This window comes from Anastrepha ludens, chromosome 4 (genome assembly GCF_028408465.1).
Source record: "Anastrepha ludens isolate Willacy chromosome 4, idAnaLude1.1, whole genome shotgun sequence".
Lineage (NCBI taxonomy): Eukaryota > Metazoa > Arthropoda > Insecta > Diptera > Tephritidae > Anastrepha > Anastrepha ludens.
The window spans coordinates 78405422-78425003 of record NC_071500.1 but is presented as its reverse complement, the minus strand read 5'-3'; the positions used below and the strand labels follow the sequence as shown (position 1 = coordinate 78425003).

Genomic DNA, 19582 nt, shown 5'->3' with positions numbered 1-19582 from the left:
TTTCCAATTTTTTTTCAGGTTATCTTTTCTGATGAAAAAAGAATGTAGATGGGCCAGATGGATTTAGTAGGTATTGGAAAGATTTGCGCTTAGAACCAAGATTTTGTTCAAAAAGAAATTTTGGCAGTGGATCTGATGGTGCGGGGAGCGATGGAAAGATCAACATCCACTTCCCATCAACACGCATGAATTCCGAAAAGTACATAAGTATAATTGTAGCTATTTCTCAATCTACATTCTGGCGGAAATCTTTTTTCCTGAGTTGATTTGCTGTACAATGTATGCCCTTTCTAGAGTGTCCATCGATTACTTCAAAGTTCATTATCATGGACAACGTTTGAGGTGAATTGGTTCGAGCAGTAGCAAAAGTGATTTGTTTCAATGCCGAACAGGATCTTTGAAGTTATTGAAGATAATGGAAATATCACACTTTAGCAGGAAGAGCAAATAAAAAATATTATAAAAGAATCCCGAAAGTGCGTTTATAATTAGGAAACAGTTATATTTGGCCACTCTCTTCTAATACAAGTGATATTTGTTTTGGTGCTTCTTATGTGAACTGGTTGATATATAAGGTTGTCAAAAAAGTTTTGCGGTATTTCCGCAAGCTTGTCTTTGCAAGCGCGTAGTTCTAGTTGTATTCGTCGCATCGGTTCACGCTAGAGCTTTTTGGAAAGCTCTTTTCACGTGCTAACACGTGTTTGATTAATTGTTGTTTGCTTTTAGTCATTCGTGAGTTATAGTGTCGCAAACATGGAGCAAAATAAAGAGAAAATACGGCATATTTTACAGTACTACTACGATAAAGGCAAAAATGCATCTCATGCTGCCAATAAAATTTGTGCAGTTTATGGACCCGATACAGTTTCCATTTCCACCGCACAACGATGGTTTCAACGTTTTCGTTCTGGTGCAGAGGTGATCGAAGATGCGCCACGGTCCGGAAGGCCTGTCGTCGAAAATTGCGATAAAATCGCTGAATTGATCGAAAGAGACCGGCATAGTAGCAGCCGTAGCATCGGCCAAGAGCTGGGCATGAGTCATCAAACCGTTATAAACCATTTGAAGAAGCTTGGATTAAAAAAGAAGCTCGATGTATGGGTGCCACACGACTTGACGCAAAAAAACATTTTTGCCCGTATGGATGCATGCGAATCGCTTCTGAATCGCAACAAAATCGATCCGTTTTTGAAGCGGATGGTGACTGGCGATGAAAAGTGGGTCACTTACGACAACGTGAAGCGCAAACGGTCGTGGTCGAAAAGCGGTGAAGCTGCCCAGACGGTGGCCAAGCCTGGATTGACGGCCAGGAAGGTTCTTCTGTGTGTTTGGTGGGATTGGCAGAGAATCATCGACTATGAGCTGCTTCCCTATGGCCAAACGCTCAATTCGGACCTGTACTGCCAACAACTGGACCGCTTGAATGCAGCACTCATGCAGATGAGGCCATCTTTGATCAACAGAGGCCGAATTGTCTTCCATCAGGACAACGCCAGGCCACACACATCTTTGGTGACGCGCCAGAAGCTCCGGGAGCTCGGATGGGAGGTTCTTTTGCATCCACCGTATAGTCCGGATCTCGCACCAAGTGATTACCACCTATTTCTGTCCATGGCGAACGAGCTTGGTAGTCGGAAGTTGTCCACAAGAGAGTCCTGTGAAAATTGGCTCTCCGAACTTGTCATCGAACAAAACGGCGCATATTTGACTTAAATCGCATTATTATAACCAATTTTATGAACAATTGAAAATTCAATAAAAATACCGCAAGACTTTTTTGACAACCTTATATAATATTATTTAAGGAGACTCGGTGGTCAAGAATATTCAAAACATCGAATTTTAGTTTTTTCAATATTTCGAAAGTATAGTATCTTAAAAATATACTGTGAAATTTTCATGCGGAAATTCCCAATATTATAGCTTCTACAGCCCATTAACCAGGAAGACAGTGATCCGCGCGCTCCTGTACCTCAAACTGTAAACTCATTTATCTCGAAACGACTTTTTTCGGGCTGGTGTTGTCATATATAGGGCCTCGACAAGACTCATTCTTGCGTTGGTTTCGTTAATCTATTTTTGATTAGCCTGCCGCTACCAGTCCTGGTGGAAATGGCCACCTGTCGTTGCTTAGGAACAAAGCCTTCTTTACTGCTTGGAGTGCTATCTGTGTTTCACATTTTTTTAGATGGTTGATGGTTTCGCTAAATTTGGTGTGTCTGCGCTATTACCGTGGTTGCCCACTTCCTCTTGCTAGCGCCACTGATGCAATGTGTACCTGTTTGTTTTTGCTTGTTTTATCAGCCACAATGCAAATAATGCGCTGACTATTGTGCGGGAGTAAGGATGGAATGGATAAGTTTTTGGGTTTGAGGAATGAGATTTTTTTTTTATAGAAACTAGGACAGTAGGTAAATTTGTATGTAAAAGAAGTTAAATAAAAAGATACATTTAAATATCGTTTTTCATTTTTATTGTAAAAAAAATCCTTGAAATACCCTAAATTTTCGAGCTCTAGACCACCGGGATCCCTTAATGATTTCTTCTTATTCTTTCAAGGAATTTAGACAGAACCCAGTGCAGATATAAAATGCCACGCACATTTCCAAATTTCATATGAAATTTGACAACATTGCTCTATATTCACATTACTTCTTCTTCTTAATTGTCGTGATAACCGCTTACGCGATTTTGGCCGAGTTTAACAAAGCGCGCCAGTCGTTTCTTTCTCGTGCTAACCGGCGCCAATTGGACACACCAAGTGAAGTCAAGTCCTTCTCCACCTGATCTTTCCAACGCATAGGAGGCCTTTCTCTTCCTCTGCTACCCCCAGCTGGTACCGCATCGAATACTTTCACATTTACGCAGAACAAAAAAAACATTGGTTTATTTACAGCAGCGATAGGAAGTGCAAAGAAAAGACTTCGCGCAGAAAAGCTGCGGGCCACTGGTATCTGGTTTATACTTTTTCCTTACCAACGACAATCTCGCTATTTAATGAACACACCTCGCTCTTCTTCATAAATAACATACTTTTTCGATCATATACTCGTAGAAGTAAGTAAGGAATAAATCTAAAATCATTTAAGTTTTTAAGAAAATTTTTATTTTATTTTTATACATTTCAATTGTGTATTTTTATTTTTGTTATGTATGTACATAATTACTACGTATTTACATAAACACTTTTTCGTTTTTTCTTTGCCGTTCACTTGAAAATATTTTACATAATATTGCAGACATTTTATAAAAACTCAAAACTATCGTAGGTACAGCACAATTAGTTGGAGAACATTGAAGACCCTAGGCTAACCACAAGGCTTTCACAAACACTTATGCAAACGTATACAAATTAAAAATGTATGTTGGTTTCCATTTCTTCATAAATGATTATAATTAAATTTACGATAAAAAAAACAAAGTTAAAATACAAATACGTAAAAACATTGTGATATAATACAAAAGAGCACTTATGAGTGACACCAGGTGAGTGAGATAAGTTGAGTGGCTTTGAGAGAATACGTGAGAAAGATATGAAGCAAGCTATTCATAAAAGTCACGAAAAAGGCTTCATTAGTAAAACAATATTAGATATAAAAAATGATGAGTAAACCAAAAGGAAAGTAAGTAAGTATTTGCTTAAGATACCTTTATTAATTCACATATCAGAAGGTAGAGTGTTAAAGTAAATTAAATGCAAATGACAAGATTCAAGACAAGTGATGGGATGACAATAGTTAACGAGACGGAGACTATAAGAATCAGGATAAATGTGGGATACTTGATGTCAGTTGCTGCTTTAAGAGAACACGAATGCCTTAAAGCGAAGCAAATACAAAAGAGTATCCAATAATTTGTTTAATGCACAGTGACCGGCTCATTTATACGCAACGAATTGCAATGGAAGGGTTTTCATTACAAACGTATGAAAGCTGGCATTTGGCAACCGAAGATAATTTTTAGTTTGTATCTTGATCTGTGTGCAAGATTTAGAGAGTGAAATTACTCAAGTGAGTAAAATTATCCGCACGCAAAGTGCTCAGACAAACAAAAACTCAAGGCATATATACAAAGTAGCTGCAGTAGAGCAAAAACAACAAATGCGTATATCTCGTTGTTGTCTGAACAACAACAAAGTAAAATGTAAAAAAAGTTTGATAACTTAGAAAACACATAAAACTATAAAAAAGTTGAATCTGCTGCTCTACTGAGGCCACTTTGTTGATGTGCCTTGATTAAAATTCTAAAATTGTGTGATGGCTAGTATTTTTTCTCGAAGCATCGAAAGATGGCACAGTTAAATTTATTTGTTCTTCCTTCCATGTTAAATACTATATCCCCTTATTTTAGGTGATAACAGGAATTTACCACAAGCCTTATGAATAATGGAGTGTTTATGTTAGCAACTTCCTACTGTGCAAAATTTGAACTGAACTGATGCTAATCAGCAGGCATTTTCCAATGTAATAACATTTTAAGTGTTGAAACGAAACGAACCCCATATAGATATGAGAAAGTAGTTAAATATTTTACAAAAGAGTGGTAAAAGATACTAAAAGCATTTCTGAGTATTTATGAACGAGTAATTTCGATAGCGACGGTGGACTTGTTTCAATTTCTACAAATGGGAAATGTCACCACACATTCAATTCAGTCAAAAGAATTACAGCTATTTGTGAGAAGAATTTCACTCTCTGATTGTGAAGCATAAATCGCGCTTTAAAATAAACTTCACTGTTTGAAGTTTCAGATTTAGAAAAAATCTTTAGATTGCAAGAATGTTCGAGAGATCAGAAGAGTATTAATAGTTTTGAAAGCATACTAATGTTGGCAGAAATGCTTGGGAGGTAAGAAAAGTGTATGAAATAAAGTGAGAAAGTAGGCCCCTACATTACATAATATGAACGATGATCTCCATTTTCGTCTACTATTACTACAACTACTCCTTCTGCTTCTTCTCTTCTTCCTCCTTTTCATTATTTTTTTTAATAAAATTACATATGTATATATGATATAATTGTTAAGCTACTAAGAGTGAGTGAGAGAGAGAATGTGTTTTTCATTTGTTTTTTCTATTCCTGCCTTTTCCATTATTCAATTCCTTTCTTCCTCTTTCGAGTGAATCATTGTCTAATGATTATTTGACCTTTAGTTGCACTAAAATCGCTTAGCATATTATTGGAGAAATGCAATTACTCGTGTATATTTCGAGTCTAATGATTGAGTGAGTTAAATGAATATGTGAGTGAGTGTACAAGAGTTGTAAGTGGCTAAGAAGCGAATGGAGAAAAGTTGGTGTTCCTATTTTTAAGATCGTCTTTTACACTCCAAAGTTATGAGTCACTGCTCGCTTTCCAATCAGTTCAAATGCAAATCAATTCAAAACGATCTTATCTTCAAAGTTCCAGCTCCAATTGATCCAAACGCTCTATAGCCAGTCGTTTTCCCATTTAATAATGATGCAGAAGTGGTGCAGGCGCATGTGCCAACAAGGGAGCATGAGCCAACACTGGAGCATGAGCGATTACTTTAGGTGCGGTTTTGTGGACGACAGCGTTGAAACCATTGTGATCATCAGCAGAGTAATCAACGGTACGCACTGAACCATCGGGTTCTACGAGCGAGTATTGACCCTTGACTACATCGCCATCACGTTCTTCAGCTTGCGACTTTATGTCACCGGTGTGTGGATCCTTAATACCATAATTGAATGAGTACTTCGGGTACGCCTAAAGGGAAGAAACGAGAAGAAAGCGAATGACTTTAGTTGTGGAATATAATTAGACTAAATGTAATGATTTTATGCAAATTTGTATATACAAGTATAAAGACTTTTATGTGCTGTGTATATCGGATCACCCAAATATAAATATATTTTTAAACAATATTTTCGCTGAATCCTTTTTGAACTCGAAGACTTGAGTTTCGCGGCACATAAAAGTCGCTTTTTGAAAATATACTTCTCTTTGAACCACCCTATATTTATATAGAAACGTACCACAGGCTCGGCATGGGCCAATACTGGCGCATGAGCTAATACTGGCGCATGAGCTAACAACGGAGCTGGATAATGGCCATATTCCACTGGAACGGCTTGAGCGGCAGCAATAAGAAGAACAATAGCAATGAAGTACTGCAAAAAGAGAAGAAGAAATAGATGACATATAAAATAAGCATTTAAAACTTGGTTTTTAAATCTTCAAACGTTTGCGGGAGTGAATGATAAAACATTCATTATTATTGGGAAGCAAAACTACGTGGATGCCATAGTATTAAAATTCTGAATCCATTTAACACTCACTTCATTTCATAGTTATAACCATACATTTGTTTAATTGCATACCAGCGGTATTCACATCAAGCGCATAATTTTTGTTCTTCGTTATTCGGAAAGCTCCTTCATGTAGTTTTCTTATGTTTTTGGTAATGACAAAAACAAAATGCGCAGCTAAAATAATCAAATAACGAGTGGCGACAATGGCGAGCTCGATGTGAATAGCGCTATTATAACGGGTGATTTTTTAGCTATTATCTGTTTAAACAGCTGACGCACGTTTCGTGTCTTGTTTCACTGTCAAACATCTTCAGTTTGGTCTATAATTTAACCATGAATCGTCTTACAAACGAACAACGCTTTCCAATCATTAAATTTTATTATAAAAATGTGTGTTCTATTAAGAAAGTTAATCGCGCGCTTCTTCCATTTTATGGTCAGTTTAATCGAACAACTGAAGCGCCTATTCGAGCTATTGCGACTAAATTTAGAACGAAATTTACATTATTGGACATAAAACCACCAACACGCTTACGTAGAGTGCGAACTGAAGAAAATCGCAGCTGTATGGGCCAGTGTTAATGATGACCATCAACTATCGATTCGTCGCCGTTCGCAGTAATTGGGCCTCTTTTACTCAACAACGTGGAAAATTTTGCGAAAGGATTTAGGTGTGAAGCCTTTCAAAATACAGCTGGTGTAAGAATTGAAGCCGAACGACCTACCGCAATGCAGAATTTTTTGGTGAATGGGCTCCTGGAAAGAAAGCCGAAGATCCACTTTTTCATCGAAAAATTGTGTTCAGCGACGAAGCTCATTTCTGGATCAATGGGTACGTAGATAAGCAGAATTGTCGATTTTGGAGTGAAGATCAGCCAGAAGAATTGTAAGAGCTACCACTACATCCAGAAAATATCACAGTTTGGTGCGCTTTATGGGCTGGAGGTATCATTGGACCGTATTTCTTCAAAGATGCTGCGAATCGTAACGTAACTGTGAATGGTGAGCGCTACCGTGAAATGATATCCAAATTTTTTTTGCCCAAAATGCAAGAGCTTGACTTGCATGACATGTGGTTTCAGCAAGACGGTGCCACATGCCACCTTTAGATTATTTTTTTTGGGGCTATGTTAAAGCTAATGTCTATTCAGATAAGCCTGCTTCAACTAACGCATTGGAAGACAACATTAAAGCATTTATATGAGAGATACCGGTCGAAACATTGGAAAGAGTATGCCAAAATTGGACTAAGCGGTGGGCCATTTGAAGTGCAGTCGCGGTCAACATTTGCATGAAATAATCTTCAAACATTAAATTATATGGACTGTACTATCGATTTAAATAAAAATTTTACGTGTGTTTTGTTTTTTAACTTTCCTATAGCTCTTAAAAAATCACAATTACGTTCATCAGAAATGACAAATTGATTCAGGAAAATTTTTCAAAGTAATTTATATTTAATTGTTTCAGGTTTGCATTAGATGTATTGCTTTAGTTTGACACGTTGGCAAATTACGTTTTAGCGTTGAACAAATTATTTATTTGAACACTTTAGCTTAAAAAATTGGTATATGTTGTAGATTTAGATTTAAATTAGATGTAAAAACTTTCATTGGGTATAGTGATTGAGAAAAATATAAAAGAAATATGTAAAATGTATTTTAAATGTAAATATAAAATTAAATAATTTTATATATTATATAAAATTCGAATTACTCTAACAAATGGATTTTTCGGATATCCTCAGTAATTTAAAAAATAGTCGTCAGTCTCTTTCTGGCAACTCAAAACATGTTAATATCCGTGAGTGTGCCAAAAGTGACATGACGGCAAAATAACCGATAATATTTTCATTGTTGTAATTTATTATTTTATTAGTAAATTTGTCGTCAAAGATACATTTACGCGATTTCCCGCTTCCTCTTGCTGGGATTCGAACCCACAACCTCTGGGATGGCAGGCTAGTGCACTTTCGCTAGATTACCGAGGCCGCTTAGTAAATAGTAAACTTAAATTGTTCAGATTCTCGTTACTTTCTCACTCCTTCCGCTAATTTTAACAAGTGTCTGGTTTAATTTGATAATGATAAAATAATTTCGATAACCGATGACAAGCTGGCAACCCAGCTGGCAACCCAGTTAGTAGTTTAACACGTTTTCATGCGTTTTTTTAGCCCTAGCAATGCTTAGAATCATTATCCTGTTGAAAAGTAGATTTTTAATTGCAAGACCCCTACTAGTAAATCTCCCTAACAAATTGTGGCTCAAAATATATACAAAATTTTCTGCAGATATTTCTAATTTTGGATGTGGACATGAAGCTATGCGTGCCCAACGGTCAGCGAATTCTCTATCTCTAACTATTTTGGTTTAAGTATAATTTGTTTTGAAATAAGTTTGAACTAAAAAAAATATGTTTCCTATAAAATAATAAAAGAACTAGGAAATAAAAGGTTGTAAACCTAATATCTAATAGTTTCGTTGTAATACTTGTCTCCACGTTTAAAAGCAATCATAGTTCTTTTACCTTTGCAAAGCATGCTTACTTCTTGCACTGCTCTTAAACTTTAAGAATTCTTCGAATGAGCTAATAAGCATTCAAACGAAATTTGGTCTATAAATTTTACAATGACCAAATATATGGCAAAACTTACCAAATAGTAAATTACGGCACTTGCATTTTTAAGTATATTTAAATTAAATTTCTAGGTTTTCTACACAAAAGCGACAGGCTTTCCTAGTTCCAAAAAATTGATATTTTGTAACAGAAAAACGGCTTTTTTTTTGTTGTGTTGTTCAAAAAAAAAATAATTATTTAACCGAATCGTCTGAAATTTTAATATGTTGTTCACAACATCAATGTATATAGCCCGTACTAGAATCATATTATTATTTCAATTAATTCGTATTTTTTTGATTAAAAATCTGACAAAGTTTTTTTTCTAGTAGCGGGACATAGCTACAGTCATACTGATTAATAATTTTTTTTTACTTTTGTGTTTCAGATAAATAGAAGAGCCAAAATGGAGAACAATGTCCAGGTCCAATTTTTTGGGAGGGTGAACTTCAGCTTAAAAATGGCGCTGACCCTCCCAAAAATGATCAAAAATTAAAAAACAAAAAATTTTTTCATTTTTGTATTTAAAAGAAGTTAAATAAAAAGCCTAAAAAATTTAAATATCGTTTTTCATTTTTTTATAGTAAAAAAAATTCCTAAAAATACCCTCTAGACCACCGGGAACCCTTAATAGATTTGCGTCTAAATTTGCAGTTTTTAATCTATGGTGTAGATTAAAAACGAGGAGACGATTTTTTATCTCCTACTTAAATGTTCTGCACTATGTAAAGCAAGTTGAGACATATGTTGCCTCCTTTTCTCGTCCAACAGTTTTATTTCAATGTGTCTTTACCTTTGGCCTAAGTGCGCCCTTATTTTCAGCGGAAATAAGAAAAAGTTAGAATATTTCGCTTTATTTTTTAAGCTTTAGTTCCTCAACAAAAAATGTCTGAAGTAAGTTTAAAAACTCTAATCACCCATTATACTTTTTCTCATTCATTATTTCATTTCTATTATTTCTTATCAGTCTAGCACGATTTCTTAGTAAGCACAAGCATGCTGGATAGTACAAAATTAACTCAGAGAAATTCGCACTGCAATTGGTTTATGGTTTTGAAAAGTTCATAAACTTTCTGTTTCAAATTGCGAGGTTTTTTAATTCCAATGCAAAAAAATTCTTTGAGTATAATAGTGAAAATTCGTTTTGAGAAACCTTCTACATGTAATTAAAATGCAACATCCATAATGATTTATGTAATTCGAAAACCATTTTTATTTTTGCGTGTTTGAATTTCACTGTTTGTAACAAAGGTTAACACAAAATGTAATAGAAAATTGTGCGTCTAAATAAATTTATTTCTGATATTCTTTCATAGGTTTACACAGTCATTATTAGCTCGTACTAAATTTTTTTTTTTAATTTCCCAAACAAAATTTGAAAACTCTTTATAAAAATCGTAAATTTTCTTCAATTTAACTTTAATAAATTCTTAATTTTTCTGCTTTCTCTGTAAAAAAAAGAAATTCCCATAGATTTCTAAATGTTGTAAAGTTTTTACATTCTAAATATTTCTGCCCATGGTAATGCGTTTTTTCAAATAGTGTTTTTAACATTTCACATAAACAGCAAGCATTTAGAGTTTTCATTAAATTCTTTATTCGATTTTTTTCTTAATACTTATTTTCAGACTATAGTTTTATAATTCGTTTCTTTTGTTCGATAAATCACTTAGAAACACTATCAAGTCCACCAATGATAAATTTCATGTTGAATATTATTTCATTATACCTTCATTTTGAAACGAAAGATATACAATTTGGAAAACGCGTAACGATTCCGATCAAAGTAAGCGTATTAACAAGACGGCGGGCAAGACAACGACCGGCAACGAGAGGTTCTTGTTTAATAATAGCGTCACACACTTTCGATACTTAGCGTTTTTAAAAGTTCACTCAGCCAGATGTGGTTAGTGGAATTTTGGTTTTGAAGCGTTTCGAATCGTTCGCAAGAAACCGTTGAACTGATGCTTGCCTCCAATGACCAAAACCATTTATATACGCTGCAAGACCCAAAAAGTATACCAATTGCCGAGATGCAGACACACAGAGATGGAGATGCTGAGCTGCAGAAGTCGGTGGTAGTTGGCAGCACACCATCCACACTGAGAAGCCGTAACAGAACGGGGAAAGCGACGATCGGGGAGTGTAACTGCAACAGCAACACCAACAGCAACTAAAAGGCAAAAGTACTCGCAACAGAAAACGAATGAATAAAGTAAACGCCAAAGATGCAGAAATTTCGAAGAAGAAGCCGGCAGCAGAGAGCGATCTGGCAATAGGCTACCAGCAACAACACTGGAATTTATTGCAGCCGCAATGCGAGCAGCGGCATGGCAGCCTTTGAATAAGCCACCATACATATGTGTGTATGTATGTGCATACGTGTATATGTATGAAGTGTGTAAATTTAAAACCGCTCATACTTGAGTTTAAATGAATTGCGCCAACTGCAAAGGTGCAAAGGTGCGGTCAGGTGACAGCCAATTGACAAGAGTCGGCTTAGTTGGTGTTTGTGGCAGGTTTTGTGGCAGAAAAGTTTTTATTCTTGCTATTTTTTTGCACGCTGGCAGTGCTTTGTATGAGTTCAGTGCTACTATTGCTATTGGTTGTATATACATAGGCCGTAGGGATGCAAATTTTTTTCAATACTTATGATCTCTTTCGGGATCGCGTTTTTAGAATCCCCTTATCTCCGGTCTAGTCCCAAGATTTAGATATTTTATATATATTATTCAATATTCAGTTTGCAACAACTTAACTCGAAAAAATTGCATTAAATTTATAAATACTTAATAACAAATAAAAATTAACAAAGAATAAATAATATAGGTATATATATAAATATATAATTGGCGCGAACACCCTTTTTTGGTGTTTGGCCGAGCTGCTCCTCCTATTTGTGGTGTGCGTCTTGATGTTGTTTCACAAATGGAGGGACCTACAGTTTCAAGCCGACTCCGAACGGCAAATATTTTTATTGGAGCTTTTTCATGGCAGAAATACACTCGGAGGTTTGCCATTGCCTGCCGAGGGGTGACCGCTATTAGAAAAAACCTTAAGTAATAAAAAATAATTAATAATAAATAATAAAACGGGAGAGGTATCCAAGTACCTTGGAGTTCTGCAAAGCAGCAGCATAAATACGATGCAAATGAGGAAAAATCTGATAACAGAATATAAAAGGCGCCTTCACGCTGTGTGAAAAACCCAACTTAATGGCAAAAACCAAATCCACGCTATTAATTGATTTGTCGTCCCGGTGATATCATATAGCTTGGGAATTGTAAAATGGTCAGCTACTGAAGTAGAAAATCTACAGCGAATAATACGTACAATTCCAGAAGGCTCTGTCGTTCGAATTATGCTACTTAGAAAAGCGGGCGGCTTACCAAAAAGTCGATATTCGCCGAATCGGAGGGTAATATTTTCGCCATATAAGTTGGTGTGATTCCAACAAGAAATTACATTAAATATGTAATGCGATATCCAAATGCCGCTGCAGACAGATGTCGAAAATGCAATAGTTGGAGCGAGACATTAGACCACGTGCTTGTTGGATGAACCACACTGACAAATTCTATGTACCTGAAGTGACACAATGACATCGCGAAAATAATCCATCTAAAACTGACGCAGATGTACAACACCAATCAAAGCAAAATGCCGTACTTCAGATACATCCCAGAACCTGTTCAAGAAGACTCCAACTACCTTTTGTATTATGACCGAATAATTTTAACAAATGCAACAACAGGCCAGACATTTTCCTGATCGACAGATCTCAAACGACTGGTTATAGAATTGATATTGCTGTTCCTCTGAACAAAAACATGCAGAAAACATATGCAGAAAAAATATCCAAATATTCTGACTTAGGGATTTATATCAAACGCCAGTGGAAGCTGAGGAAGGTGTACATACTACCAATTATCATCTCAGCCCACGGACTCGTGCATAAAAAATTAGCAGACAACGTGAAAACTCTTCTACTCCCAGAATCTTTAATTTTCGACATGCAGAAAGCAGCTTTACTCAACTCTTGTCATATAGTCCGAAACTTTTTTCAGTAAACGTTTTTCTTGTCTGTAAAATTGTTAACTATTAACTATATAATATTTATATAGATATATTTAATTGTAATATTTTGTGCCTGTTATAAATTATTTACTTGCAGCTAAGCTGTTGCCAATTAATGTATAGTAAATTACTCCTTTTTTGGGATGCAATAAATATAAATAATAAATAATAATACAAATGACGCCTCCACGTACTTTGCAAGACAAACCTGAATGCCAATAACCAGATTAGAGCTATCAACTCGTTTGCAATACCTGTAATTTCGTATAGGTTTGGCATAGTAACAACAACTGGTCAACAACTGAACTGAACAACTTGAAACACATGATGCGGACAATAATGACTAAACATAAATGTCATCATCCCAAAAGCGCTGTGTAGAGATTTGCAATGCTTAGGAAAGAAGGAGGTAGAGGTGCAATTGACGTTGGAGCACTACACGACAAGCTGATCCTGAAACTTAGAAATTACTTCTATGGAAAGGCCGGAAACTCTGCACTTCACCATGCCGTCAGTGCAGCTGATGACAAATTTACACCTCTCAGAATGATGTATGAGTTTAACTGCAGGAACACTACCCCAAAAATGGACAAAGTTGAACAATGGTCACGAATGCCCATACATGGAGTATATTACAATGAATTGAAAAGCCCACATGTCGACGCGAAACTGTGGTACTTAAGGCTAATCAATAAAGGAATTTTCGCGGAAACAGAAAGTGCTATATTTACTATGTACAGGTAAGTTGGAGTAGTACACACGCGAAATTATGTAAAGTACGTCATCAGAGAGCCTCATGCTCCGGAAGACACATGTCGTAAATGTGGCGGCCACGGCGAAACTCTAGACCATGTTCTAGCTGGGTGTACTCTATGTGTGGAACGATGTTGCAAAAATTATACACCTACGACTTGCTCAAATGTACGATTTTCACCGTGAGAGACACCCTATTACAGATATGTTCCATATACCAATGCATGAAGATAAGGACCTGCTACTCTATTATGACAGAACAATCCTTACGAATACCACAAGAACTCATAATATACCTGACATATTGTGGTAAATAAAAATGACAACACTGCGTTTGTCATAGACATTGGCGTCCCTTTGATCAAAAATATTCATAAAACGTACATAGAGAAAATACTCCGATTAGGGGATTGACATCAAGCGGCAGTGGAAACTCAGGAAAGTCTTTATATTGCCACTGATCATATCGGCCCATGGACTCGTTCACGTAAATCTGACGGAAAACCTCAAAAAGCTCAAATTGGAGAAGCACCTTATCTATGACCTTCAGAAAGCGGCTCTGCTGAATTTTTGCCGTATCATAAGAAATTTCCTTCAGTAAATTAGTAATACATATTTATTGTTACAACCTTTATCTATTAGTTTTATTTTAATTTAGAGTACGATAGTTAAAAACTTATTAAAACAGTGTAAACATCTGACTTGCAGCTAAGCTGCCACCAAGTTGTGTAAGTCCATCCCAAAGCATGGGATGTTTGAACAAAAAAAAAACTTCTAAATAATGAATAATATATAAATACAATAACATATACGACTATATTTAAAGTAAAAATTACTTCATTAGTAATAAAAAAATAGGAATAATTAAATTTATACCCTTGCCATACAATAAACGATCGATGCAAAAAGCCTCTTAGGTATTTATGGATTGAAAAAATTCATATATTTTTTTAACTCATTTATTTTAAAAGTAAAGTAAAGGCTTTAATCAGTGAAACTTTTTAAAACAGAAGCATGTATTTATTTTCATATTTAAAAGAAAAACGTTCGAACATATTCTAAAAGGTTAAAGTCAATATTGCTTTTTTACTTTTCTTTTCTTTGCCAATAGTCCCTAACAATTGCCTACAATTTCCGGGATTGCGGGATTAACATCCCTAATAGATATATATTCAAACATATACATATGTATGGATATGTTATTGACGTTGTTGTTGCTATTTCTTAATTTTTATCCTTTGTTATGGCGGGATAGAATTTAATAGTTTCAACCTAAATGCAGCGAAAATTGGGTTATCCATTTACAATAACCGCGAATACAGTTGTTCAATAACATGAGTGTTCATGGTACATACGCATATATATATGTAAGTATACATATACATATATAGATAGCATATATGTACATACGCCCATACTGCGTTCATGTCAAAGAACTTTGGTAGGCGATGTTGCACTCGCTATTTCAGCTTTTTATACTTTTCCTCTTTGATTGGTTTTTATTATCACCTGTGTTAGATTTGTTGTTTTTCAATGGTACATAACTTTCGATCTCAATTATTTTGTACTGTTAAGTAAGAAGCCATAAAACTGAAAGTGGCATTATTCGGCATATAACTTTCGTTCCAGATTTATTGGACTTAACACGCATTTCTTGAAGGTACAATTGCAATAGTGGATCATTAAGTTCAAGATTATATCGACATATAAGTCATCTTAAAGCCTAGAATTAGAGACACGGCGTCGACTCTTTTTCTCATTCTTGGTGGTAAAAAAATCATAAGAGCATTCAAAACATGGAGGATGAGATAATAATTTCGAAGTATAAGTATGAATGTAGACTCGCAATGTTACTTCTACCAAGCACGCCTTACGTTAAAGGACTCCAATAATTCGAGGCTCGTTAACCATGATGTGGACTTGGAGGCGAACAGTTGAAAGGGAAGCTGGAAGCTTTAGAAAGAGCTGGAACCAATTGAAATACATTGCCAAAAATATCTCAAGATGGCGCGCAGGCGTTGTTGATGCCATATGGCCCACGAGGGGTTAACGGCCCGAAGAAGAAGAAGAACAAAATACTTATGTTTGTTGGTAGCTGTCCAAAGCTCCAAATTCTAATATATATGTCTATGTAGACATATACGAGTGTTATTGGTATCTGTATATTAAGAAATTATGCTTATACCCACCAATTAAGATTTCGTAAAAGTTAAAGTTTTTTAAACTTTATTTGCCTAAATTTCCTTCCACTTTGTATTGGTCGTTTTTACATTCTGTTATAAGTATATCGGAAATTGTTCATTTAAAAAGCCCGCGTTACACATACTCGTATGTCTACATTTTTTTTTTTTTTGCTTGAATGTTGGTACAACTATCTTCTATAGTGTCGCAGAGCTTGAGTGTGATCTGTCAATTAGCTTGTTTTTCGCATTTAATTTATCAGCCAACCGCATGTGTGCCTTGCGATTTTCACTATGTATAAAAATATTCAACAAAGAATTTGTCTTAAATATTGTGTTTTCAACGGGATTTCGTGTGCCGAATTGATGAAAATGTTGGGGAAATCCCATGGCGAGTGTGATTCATCAAAAACACGAGTCTACGCGTGGTATAAGGCTTTTGCAAAGGGCCGAGAAGTCGTGGAAGATTTGCCCCGATCTGGTCGTCCATCAATGTCGTCAACGTATGAAAACGTCGTCAAAGTCAAGGAAATGATGCTGGAAAACCATAATTTAATAATAAAAACGAGATAGCTCGTGACCTTAGCGTGCTTAACGAATCAATTACATTTACACATTTTACACCGTCAATTGGGCATGAGACGTGTGGCTGCTCGACCCATTCCAAGAGAGTTGAATTTCTTAAAAAAAATTAATCGGAAAAAGATGGCTGAAGACATGCTTGAGCAAGTGAATTCGGTACCCAACGTTTATCCAGCGCATCATAACAGGTGATGAGACGTGGATATATGAGTTTGGCATGCAAACCAGTCAACAGGCGACTGAATGGCGCTATCCACATGAGCCGAAACCCAAAAAACCACGTTAAAGTCGGTCAAAAGTGAAAGTCATGCTACTCGTTTTCTTTGATTATCCTGGTGTTGTGCACTCGAAATTCATTTCTCTACGGTAAATAAAGAGTATTATTTGGAAGTTATGCAATGTATGAGAGAGAAGGTGCATAGGAAACGGCCCAATTTGTGGAAAGAAAACTCATGGATTGCTTCGAATGGAGCCTATTTTGAAGGCGAGAAAATAAATTTTGATCATTGAACAATTATTTTGCGTTTTATTGTACAATTACAGATCATTTTATTACATAATGTATGTTTAGTTTTAATGGAAAAGTCCTTTGGCAATCATATCATAAACATCTGTTTGTTTTTTATTACATATGTTTCTGAAACACGATCTCTTAACGATTTATGTATTTGCGCATTTATGTTTTTTTTTGTATTTAAGCTTAACGTTCAATTAGGAGGTACCCATATGCTTAGAAGACAAAGTAGAAAATATTGCAGTACTGGTATAAAATGAAAATAGTTTGAGAAACCATTAATACACGCATACATATTTTTGAATCGGGCTGCCTCCTACCTAAAAAATTAAAACTAATTAAATACGATGCGAAAAAATAAGTTTAGCAGTACAGTGTAACCTCTCCTTGGGCGGACATTTTTTCTATGCCATATTTTATGTATTGGAAGAAGTTATCCTCTTTTGAGTGGACATCTCTCTTCGACGAACAAAAGCTGACTGATGGTTAGTGTCCGCGGAAGGGAGTTTTCACTGTATTGGTATCGAAAGCTGTTTGAGAAAGTTTTGATCAAGAGTAATTTTGGTATAACGCTGCCACCAATCTAAAAATTATAATTGTATGATTAGCCGAATAGATTGGTGCGTGGTAATGTACAAGTTACTCAAAAAGTGAAATAGAATCCTATAATGCATCGTCAAATGTAAAAATTTCGAAATTCGACATGTCATATAAATTGAAAATAAAAATTTTATTTCAAATTATGACATTTAGACTGTTTGTGTTAAGAGCGCTAGGCCTAGTTATCTTAACTAGTGGTGGAGTGCCTATAAAAACTTCAAACATTAGGCTTGACCAACCAAGTTTGAATTCTCTGAGTTGTGGTAACATTGGCATTGAAGAAAAAGCGATTGCTCGCAAAAAAGGAAGTATCAACTATCCGCAAATTTCGCACAGTGGAGAACGAAACTGCAACGCGCCGTCTTGAGTATTGACCTACAAGGATGCATAAATGCCAACGAATATGTGTCTAATTCCAAGGACTTAGAGTCCATATGTACTAAAGTTCCTCTCTGATGTGGGATTAAAATACTTTATCTATATCCTGGAAGGAGACACAATAAGTCTTAAGGTTGCAGTACTTCATCCCCAGCATAATAATGATAATAAACCGGACTAATAGGCCTGTCACAATGAATTTTTTGTGTTATGTGTGATTATGTGTTACTTGCTGCAACGGACCTATTGTGGCAGACGTATGAGCCACAGCAATGTTTAGCCGGGTATAGCTATTCTCAACTTCACGGTGTTCGAAATTCTATGTGTGGGCCTTAAGTTTCTGAGCCAACAAATAGGCTGAATATTTTTTATTAAGAAATGTTGTAAATGTACATCAATTGCAGCTTTAAAATTGGGTGTTGAAATTTAAATTATGATGCAACGTAATCTAACGCAAACGGGAAACACTTCAATTTCAAATCATAGTCCATAGCAATAGTTCAGTTTTATCTTTTAGGCGTTACTGTTTTCAAAATAAGCTGAGTGTATACTATTATAAATTCGTATTACAAACATACATACATTGCTCGAAATTATTAGCACCGTTTCCGCCAACGCACGGCGTCTATATTTATGTATGAACAAGGATGTGAAGAAGAAGAAAAAATAAACGTGTAAGTGACGCTGAGTCATTATCGTCAATATTACTAGGGAGGCTTAATATTGCACAATATGTTGAATTATTTAAAAATTCGTAAAAAATATGTAAATGGTAATTTCAATATAAAATACATTATTTGGCCTTTTTTTAACATTCACTTCAGAATTTAGGAGAATCAGAATCGGCATAGCACTCGAAGTTGCCTGAAAAGCAACACTTTGAACGCTAAATAAATTGAGCGTTTGGAAAGCGTTGAAAGAATCATTCAACGTACAATCAGCTTTATTCTTTATCGCTATCGATCACTTAATGAGAACTGATTCTGCAAATTTTCTATTAAAGGTGGTATCGCTTGTCTGCATAAAAAGAAATAACAAAAAGCCGTTCCATTCGCGCCATTGTCGTATGAATCCAGATCGAACTTTTCTTTTCTACTTTTTTTTGTCGTGACATTTCTATGCACAAAACGTTATTGTTGGTCTAGTGCCACCACCTTTAATGAATGCGCCTTGAAAGTATGATACTAGTGATGAGTGAGTTCATGACAAGTGTCGCCCGTCTTGTCAAAGATATCAACACCAACTTCGTAATTTTGCATTGTTAAAGAACTTCTGTTATTTGATGACCAACATTACAATTCCGCTGTGCGGCTAAGTAAATTAAATTTAAATTTCGGAATTACTGATCAAAGGGCAGCCATATTTGACTGAAGTGCCTCATTCGAATATGCAGGCCGATCTAGCTATAAAATTGTATGTCTGGTCCGAAACCCTTTCTCATAGGTTATGCAGATCATATAATGGAAACATTTTTTTATAAAAGACGGTTCCTCTGCCGTAAAAACTCTTCTCAAACAAAATTTTTGCTGCTCGAAAATGGTGTACAATTTTAGGAACAACCATTTATGGAACTAGATCCATACAAATAAAAAAGTATACTCACTAACT

General features: G+C 35.6%; 1 protein-coding gene across 1 annotated transcript; it reads right to left on the bottom strand.

Annotated features, from left to right (window-relative positions):
- Nucleotides 1-5255: 5255 nt before the first annotated feature.
- Nucleotides 5256-10841, bottom strand: LOC128859931 (cuticle protein 8-like). Its single transcript, XM_054097087.1, has 3 exons — nucleotides 10620-10841; nucleotides 5999-6133; nucleotides 5256-5729 (listed from the first exon to the last, which is right to left on the bottom strand). Exons 1-3 carry the CDS (start codon nucleotides 10623-10625, stop codon nucleotides 5451-5453), a joined length of 420 nt encoding a protein of 139 aa, XP_053953062.1. The 5' UTR covers nucleotides 10626-10841; the 3' UTR covers nucleotides 5256-5450.
- Between the last annotated feature and the right edge of the window lie 8741 nt (nucleotides 10842-19582).